Below are 8,747 nucleotides of genomic sequence, written 5' to 3'. Positions count from 1 at the left end.
GGGCCTCTTCTTAAGACTATTAGGAAGGGGGAATTTAGATCTTTTAAATTAGCTAACGTTAAGAGAGTAAGAGGGGCTATTAATCCCTCTTTTTATCGAAGAAGCTAGATTCGTCGAAAATTATATCCCTAGTCGAAATAACCTTTTATAGAAGAGGAATCTAGATCTAGAAGATATTTATAGAATTATACCTAACGAGGTAACTAATAAAGGCTCTTAGATTAAGCTTTCTTTTCTTCTTCCTTTTTAGCTATATATCGGTAGTTATTGCGTATGCCTTATAGCTATAGGCATAAAGGTAGGCTAGCGAGGCCCTCTTCTTCGTAAAGAGCTTAAAGGGGGATTTCTAGTCTATTCCTTAGTTTAGTCCCCTAGGGTCCTTAAGGTCCCTCGGGGTCCGGTTCCGAAGGTAATAGGCGGTCTTAACGACTTCCCTCTATAGGTCGTATAGAAGCCTTATAGTAAGTCTTATCGTATAGGCCCTTTCTATTATAGCACCCCCTAATCTTTCTGCCCCTCCGTTCTAGGCCTAGGTATTTAGTGCTAACGGGAGGGGTAAAATGCCCCTTTTTTAACGCTAATTTAAGATATCCTTCGTAAATAGCTCTCCGTTAGACCGTATCTTCTTTACCTCGTAGCTAAAGTAGGATTTTATCTAGTTAATAAAGTCCTAGAAGGCAAACTAGTTATACTTACTTAGGTAGGTCTATAAGAAATAGGGGAAAACTATCCCTAAAAAAGCGTCTATAAAAGATATTACCCTAACGAAGCTTTCTTAATCCCTAGAGACGTCGGTCTAGTTAACCTAAATTTCCTTATACGGCTAGTCCGGCCGTATTAGGGTCCGTCTAGAAATTCATCTCCTAGTCTTCCCTTAGCTATAGTATTCGCATTCGACGGTCTTTAGGCCCCTTATTCGTACGCCCTATTATTGTCCTAGCTTATATAAAGCTAGGGGGCCTAGGTAACTAAGTCGTACGTACTAAAGAAGACCGTCTCCTTAGGCTGCCGGAAGAGGGTCTTTTATAGTTGTAAGGAACGGTGTTCCTACTATAAATAAAGCAGCTATAATATACTCTCCCGATTATATAAGCCAATAAGTAGTATATTAATTATAGACAAAATCTCATCCTATAGAGCAAGAATCGCTCGTCATTTTGCATGTCATTATGCATTAAACGGGTTGCTGGTTATCGTACAATCGGGAATCGAAGGAACAGAGCTAGCTTGGAATGCTAGCTAAGACCTCTCAAGAACACCGCACGACCAACCTCCTCTAAACACGAATATCAGTAGAACCAAGACACTTCCAGATTCACTCGAGATATCACGGAATTCCTCAGTCTCAGGGCCATACGGCAGCCTAAATCTGGTCCCGAAAGGTTCTTCCGTTCAGCTACAATTGTCTATATAAGACAGCATGTCCGCTGGTAGATAGATAGAAAATCATCAACTTCAACACCTCTTCCACACACCAATACACTACCAATAAATTCCGTTGAAAATCCTACCTTATACTCCTTCTTCCCCTCTATCACGTAGTCTTACGTGATTTCTTGATTTCCCAAAATTCCGCTTTTGCTCATATACCTTAAGAATAGTAGACCTATTCCTCTTAGTAAGGAAAGCTAACTTCTTAAGAGATTCCTTCCTAAGGATAGGTCGGAATTCGAGAATAAATTAACCGAATTTTTCCTCGATAAGCCTAATAGTCTAATTCTTCTAGACTAGCCTCGTAGGCTTAGACGTTATATCCTAGAAGATTCCTTCCTCTCGAAGAAGGCGGAAGGAAATTAGGCTCGTTAAAAATCGAGGGCAAAAAGCTACCCTTTTTCGTCGTAGAATTCGTAAAGACCTATTAGGTAATTTTATCGTAAAATTTACACTTCCGTATCCCTCTATCCATACGGTTAATTCCCCGGTAATAAGGTATTCCCTCCATGCCTTCTTAAAGGACCGGAATCGTAAGAGTATATTATAAATATCGAGGGAAGCACTAGAGTTAAGGATAGCTGATTTTCGTAGGGGATAATCGGAGGGCTCTAACGGTTAGTCTTAGCCTTATTAATCCGTAGGAAAGACGAAGGCCGGATTTACTATACTAACGATTTTTCCTCGAATTTACGGCTCGAATAAGGGTAGCGGCGTTAGTTACTGTTTCTTAGTAACCCGAATCTCGTCTATCTTCTTCTATAGTAAGGGGTCCCCCTTAAGAGACTATTATATCGTTTCTTATAGCCTCTTTAAAGGGTTAAATTATTTAGGTCGGTTTTCCTTAAAGACCTACTAGTATTATAATAATCGATAGCCTAGGGATTTATAGGCTAGGCAGCCGTTTCGCTTAGTCTTTCGTTTCTTTAAGGAATCCTCGTCCCGATCTAGAAGGTCTGCTTAAAAACCTCCCCTTTACCCTTATGCTGATTTTAACGAAGAGGTTCGATTTCGACTAGTTCCTGATTTTTTAACCAACGGACTAAAAGGTCTATTAAGGGACTAGTCGGGCCGGTCTAACTAACGGGACCGGGGCCGGGCCCGGAGTAAGAGGCGGAGCCGGGACCGGGGCAGCCGTTAAAGACGGGGTTAAGGCTCTCGAGGGAGGAGGAGCCAAAGAAGCAACAGCCGTAGTAGCAGCAGCGGGAGCCGCAGCAGCAGGGGCTGCAGCAGCTGTAGGGGCAGTAGGTCGAGCCGTCTAGGTCGAGTGCTAGCTACGAAGGAATAAGACTACTTACTATTATACTCTAGCAGCCTCTTCGTCTAGTTCCCGGCTAGCCTCTTAAAAGATAGTCGAGTAACCGTTACTAATAAGCTTTATTAGTAGAGATATATCCCGTAGCTACTAGCCGGAAAGAGCTTCTATAAAGAAGTATTAGTTAGCTTCCTCGAGGATTTCTTCCTACTTAGCTAGCTACGAAGAAGCTAGTAGGTTCCTAGTAGAAAAAGCTCTTAGGTAGGCCGTATAAGTCTTCCTAATACGGTTAGTTATATAACCTCTCGAGGGCGCTATTAAGTTCTCGAGCTTTAAAAACTACTGCCTAGGAGTCTCTTCCTCTCGAAGAGTAATTAGCTTTATAGCACTAACGGATTCCGTTATTGCCGTGCGTGCGGTAGTTAGCAGGTTCGTCTCGTAAAGGTATTCCTTACGGTAACTCTTATAGTTACCTAAGGTAGTAGAAAAAGCTCTTTACTATGCGGAGGTTAGCTCGGAGAAGAGGGATACTCCCTCTATAAATTCCGTTGCCCTAGGACGAAGAGGGGGCTCGAGAGGGTCCTACTTATTAGAGAAGACTAAATTATAAATAGTTCTATCTATACGAGCCCGTAGCTCCTTTACCTACTTATCCTAATCTTAGGGTTCTATAAGAATCGTCTTATAGACCGTAGGGACGGTAAAGGAGTCGGTTTTCGTTATTATTACGGGGAAAGGTAGAAAAGTCGGTTAAAAATCGGCTTTTCTAGTAAGAGGGGTAAAAGGAAGCTACGAGGGATATAAGAAAGGTGCCTTTTATAGTAGCCGGAAGGTATTGGAATTCTATTCCTCCTAGGCTTATAACTCTCGCGAAGAGAGATACGAGAAGTATATAAAAATACACGAAGGTAAAATTAGAAGTAAGGGGTCGGATAGGTAGGGTAGAGAAATTTAATTCTTACGGGAGCAGTAATTACGGTAGGGGAGTAATTATTATATTGCCTTAATTCTCTTTCTTTCCTCTATCTAACGCCCCTCTTTATACCTATCTAGCATCTTAATTAATAAAGAAGATCCTACTTAAAGAAGCTACTAATATACTTTCGACTACTAAGCTTTTTGCTGGTTTTTCCCTTCCTTTCTAGCCGTTGCCGGCATATCCGTCTTATCTTTCGCTACCTCTATAGGAAGCTATCGCTACTTCTGCTTCCTATCTTACCCCTACCCTCCTCTCTATACCTTCTTTTAGCTCCTTCCTTAAAACCTGTTTTTTTAGCTTCCTAGGTCCCTCGTGCTAAGGGATATCTCTAAGAACTACGAAATTAGGCCACGCTTCGCGACAATTATATCTACTACTCTTAGGGAAATCCTTTGTCTTTTATAGACTATTGCTCGCCGAATAGTAAACTAATTAGTTAGCTTTCTAGTATATTCTATAGTACTTAAAAAGCTCTATTTATAGTTTATCTTCTTAACTTAGTAGGTGGTCTAATTTAAGCGTAATAGTTAACGTAAAACTATAGGTTCTAGTATAAGTAGTAGATTTAACTAGAATGTTCTATGCCCTACGTATTCTTATATCGCGGATATCTTTAGAACCGCTAGGCTAAAATAGGTAATAGGGTCTTTATTCTACTCGTAATTACCTTATGCATTTTATATATATTATTATTTATTAGGATAAGCTTATCTTAACCCGCTTTTCTTAAAGAAAGGTATAGATATTTAATAGTAGTCTTTTATCTTTAAGGGTTATTTCCTTAGACTATATTATAGAGCCTCTTTTTACTAGCTTATTTTATAGAGCCTCTATATACCTATTATCTCTTTATAATAGTAAAATAGGAATATAAGGGTATATTCTTATAGTTATATACCTAGGAGGCCTACTAGCTATAACGCTAGAGTTAGTTTAAATCTAGCTAAGAGCACGATTAATTTTTAGTTAGACTAATAAACTATACTAGCTAACTTATTAATTAGCTAATTAGCGCTTTTAGAAACGCTTATAAATATACTAGTAGTCTAGCCCCGCTATAAGTAGGCCGGCCCGGACCTAGCCACCTAGACCTATCGATAAATTTATTAGGACCTCCCCTTAACCCCGCGGGGTCCGGGCCCCCTAACTAGGAAAATAAAAAACCTAGGGCCGATACTAGTAACTTAATAAGTACGGCGTAAAGCTAGTATAATAACCCGCTTACTAGCCCGGCTAAAGGCCGGCATTAATAAAATTAGCCCGCTAAGCCTTATAGCGGAAAAATAAAGTAAAGCCTAGGAAGATATTATTATAGGATAAGGTTAAAGATAATTATATAATTAACTATTAATTAAAAACGCTTATACTACCGATTAACGCTATATACCCCGCGTATATAAAGGAGTTACTTTCTAAGGTTACTTTATAGTAGGGCTAATATAATTTTAACTAACTATAATAATACCTAAGATAGCCGGCGTAAGATTCCTACGTATTATAACCGCGACCTAGTATAAGGGCGGACTAGCGATAAAAAGAAGGGATGGTTTTCCTCTAAGTACTTTAGTTTTTCCCTCCTATTTAATACCGAAGTTCTAGATACCTCTAGATAGGTTACTAGTAATCTTAATAATAATAATAATAATAATATATTATCTTTTATCTTAATATCCTTTAAGTCTTAGTCTTAGGTCCCGGGCCTTTCTTTTAAGGTCTTTAAAAGGTATTAGCCTTTTAAAGCTTCTTCTAAGCAAGCCCTAGCTTCTAGGGTGCTTATTTCGGCCCTTAGGTTAAAGGGGGGGGGGGGAGGTCTAGGCCGGGGTCCTAGGTCGGGTCCGGGCTAGGTCCCGTTAGCGGGGGGCATACACCCTTAGTTAGCGAGGGCGGGGAAGAGTTTTCTACCCGTATAGGGGAGAACCTCGCCTAATTCGCAATCTTCGGCAGCATAATGCGCACCCGCTAGTAGCTGCGCGAGGCTGCACTTAGGGGGGCGTAATACGCTATTCGCGAGGGTTCTAAGCGTATGCTTTTTCCATTTTTTAGGCCTGGTTTCGAAAAGCTGGCTGGATAGACGTGATGAGGCATTCCCTCGAGGCTACTTCGTAGTGCTTTACGTGCCATCTTTAGCTTCGTCTATTTCTTTCGCCAGTCACGCCCATGTCAAGAGGCCGCGGTTGGCAGCCTCTGTTCCCCTTTTCTTCCTCTTCCACTACTCATCCTACTACTTCCACTGCCCCCGCGACCGTGAGCTTGCGCCAAGAAACAGCACAAGAGGTTCATCCACTTCAGCGACGAACCTCGACAACCTCGACAGCCACCTCGCGCGAATCGCCTCGACACCCTTGGTCCCGTCAGCTTGACATCCTCGGCTTGTGCGAACCAAATGACGGACCCAACCAAGGCGCACGAGCCAGTCTATTTCTGGAAAGATTTGGATGGCGAGACGGGCTGGCTCTGTCAGTGGTACTACCACCCCTTTCGAGACGACGAGGTCCCGGAGAGGCTCTACTACACGGCCGAGCAGTAAGCACTCACCGCTTTCCAGTTCTACGTGATGCTAAATTCCTGTCGCATCATACAAGCTGACTCCATGTTGAACAGCTACATGATGTACCAAAAAGCAAAGCTCTTTGGCGATGATAAGACGGCCGCCGAGATACTGCAGACCAAGCCGCCTGGCAAGGCAAAGGCCCTCGGCCGCAAAGTCCCCAACTTCAACCAGGCCACCTGGGAGGCCAAGCGCGAGGACATAGTGCGCAAGGGCAACCTGCTCAAGTTCAGCACGCCGCCCCCCCCCCGAGCCGGCCGCGGCTCCATCCAAGCAGCCCGCCGTCGAGGGCTCGCTGCGCGAGATGCTGCTGCGCACGGGAGACCGGGAGCTGGTCAAGGCGAGTCCGTTTGACCGCGTGTGGGGGGTCGGGTTCAGGCCAGAGGAGGCGCCTGCGAACCGTGGCCAGTGGGAGTTGAATCTGCTCGGCAAGGCGTTGACTGACGTCCGGGCGGCTCTCTGGGAGCAGGAAGAGATGAGATGACTATGTTGTGGGACGAGGCAGCTTAAGGACTTGTGTCGGTCATTAGGCTCAAACGCCCGCATCACCGCATCAACACCCACAGACAAGAGGTTCTAATGCGGCGAGGCACTTGTGACGTGTAGTTTCTTTCAAGCAAATAAAGTGTCTGTCCACAGCAGTCATTGATGGATGCATGCCCCCGCTATGAAGTTGTTTATGAGGCTTACAATTAGGACCTGCAGAATGGCTGCTGTTAAGCGTTCTGTCGGTTATACCTCCGGTGTAGGTACTGCATGTAGGATCTAGGCATAACAGGTGCTCTCCCTTGACATGGAAAAGCTGCCAACTCCTATCAATTGCCGTGGAAGGATGGGGTTCTTGCTTTTAAGTTTCACAACACTGTGTCTGTGCTTAACTTGGTCTTCCCCCTCCTCCCTGCTCTCTTCCCCATCCACTCCCCCTCCGCCTGGCTGGCTAGGAATTTAAGGGGAAAATAGTATCGGTACGGAGTTTCCATGCAACGTCTCTCTATAAGGACCCCGAAGCTGAAACCATGTCCATGACCACGGTACTGTCGATGTTCGCGCACACGTACCCAAGGTAGCGTTGGCTGAAGTGCGTCTCGAAGAGGACGCGGTGTGGCAATGCATGTTTGTCATTTTCTCACTGACAACTCCGAGACGCCTCGTCTCCCACTTCTTCTCTCCGACTAAATACCCACTATTCCTCATCCGCCCATGTCGGATCAATTTCGATCTCCTCAATGCCAACACTGCCTTGAGAATTTCGAGAAAGAAGCTCTCTATCAAGAACCTCGAATGACTTTTCCAAAAATCTCTTCTCGCCCGGGATGTCGATGCCTATTGATGACCCTGCGTTTACCATCTCCTCGAAGCAGCTTTTGGCGGGCTTCGCAACTTGGTCGCAACCATGGCGGTACAGCTCCCCCAAGCGTCGTCTCCAGAACAACCACCTCGCCAGACTAAAGCCTTGGTTCGTGATGCCGGCCTCAGTTGCAAGAGGTCCCGGAGAAGTCGAGTCCTGGTCGTCGTGGCCCGAGGCAGGGTGGTAGTTTTCGACGGACAGTTTGGCAAGCTTGATCTTGCCGTACTTGAACCATTGAAGACAGGCGAGAAGCATGTCGGCGATGGGAGGTTTGGACTTGTTGGAGGTGCCTTCTTCAGAAAAAGAGGCGGTCTGGGGCCTTTCCGTTTCCAGCGCTTCCTTGAAGAGCCAAAGCGCACAATGGGCCAGGTCGGCAGCACAAGCCCCAGCGGCGTAGAGCTTGCTGGTAAGAACGGCAAGGCTCTGCCGCTGGGGGGCTGCAAATGCCATGGATTCATTTGTCCAAGATTCGTAGAGCTCGTCGGCGAGGTAGGGGAGATCAATCCACAGTCGCTGGCCGTTGGGCATGATGGCCGCTTCATTGGAGGTGGCGTCGTCATGCTTTCGGGCAAGCTGCCCGAGCTCTCGAAGCTCGAGAATAAGCGTAACAAGTCGATCAATCTCAGCATCAGCAAAGGGGATAATCTTGGCGGCATGGATCACCTCGTCCCATGCGTCGTGCAGTTTCTCTTCAATGCTTGCAGTATCGGCGTCGAAGGCGAAATAGTTGAAGCCGATACTGAATAGATCATCACGGAGGCCTTGGCAGGTGTCTTGAGCATTGGCTGGGTCATGTTCGAACTCTTTGCGCTTCTCGTCGCGACTCAGGAGTCGAATGTCACAGCAACCGGTAGCACAGTCAGCCATGTCGACGTTTGCAGAATGCGAGCGGGGTAAACAGAGTAAAGCAAGGGCAGATGGATGATGGCAGACGAGACTGCGGTTTGCAGAGTGAAGGATGACGGCTTCTTCTGCTTCAGCGACAGAACCTAAGGCCGCCGCCTAGACACGCGTTCTCACAATGCCGTTGGTTGTCGATGCTACAGTACAGTCACACTGTGTGTTGGGAAGCCAGGCAGAGAGAGCATTGGTTAATACCACAGTACATATGTAACACTTCCGGTGCGTTGTACGGAAACATCCCCCCCTACACCAACCAAACCTGCCTCACCCCGCCGCCTGAGCA

General features: G+C 45.5%; 2 protein-coding genes across 2 annotated transcripts; one reads left to right on the top strand and one right to left on the bottom strand.

Moving 5' to 3' along the window:
- Positions 1–6,048: 6,048 nt before the first annotated feature.
- On the top strand, positions 6,049–6,697 carry HRG_06277 (protein T24A6.7; the record flags this gene model as incomplete). Its single annotated transcript, XM_044864748.1, has 3 exons — positions 6,049–6,188; positions 6,267–6,465; positions 6,518–6,697. 3 exons carry the CDS (start codon positions 6,049–6,051, stop codon positions 6,695–6,697), a joined length of 519 nt encoding a protein of 172 aa, XP_044719688.1.
- Positions 6,698–7,396: 699 nt separating this feature from the next.
- On the bottom strand, positions 7,397–8,428 carry HRG_06276 (uncharacterized protein; the record flags this gene model as incomplete). The annotated part of the gene is made up of 1 exon (XM_044864747.1): positions 7,397–8,428. One exon carries the CDS (start codon positions 8,426–8,428, stop codon positions 7,397–7,399), a length of 1,032 nt encoding a protein of 343 aa, XP_044719687.1.
- Positions 8,429–8,747: the final 319 nt, after the last annotated feature.

The sequence above is a fragment of the Hirsutella rhossiliensis genome, assembly GCF_020360975.1.
Source record: "Hirsutella rhossiliensis strain HR02 chromosome Unknown scaffold00006, whole genome shotgun sequence".
NCBI lineage: Eukaryota > Fungi > Ascomycota > Sordariomycetes > Hypocreales > Ophiocordycipitaceae > Hirsutella > Hirsutella rhossiliensis.
The sequence above is the reverse complement of the archived record's forward strand: the minus strand, read 5'-3'. Positions and strand labels throughout refer to the sequence as shown.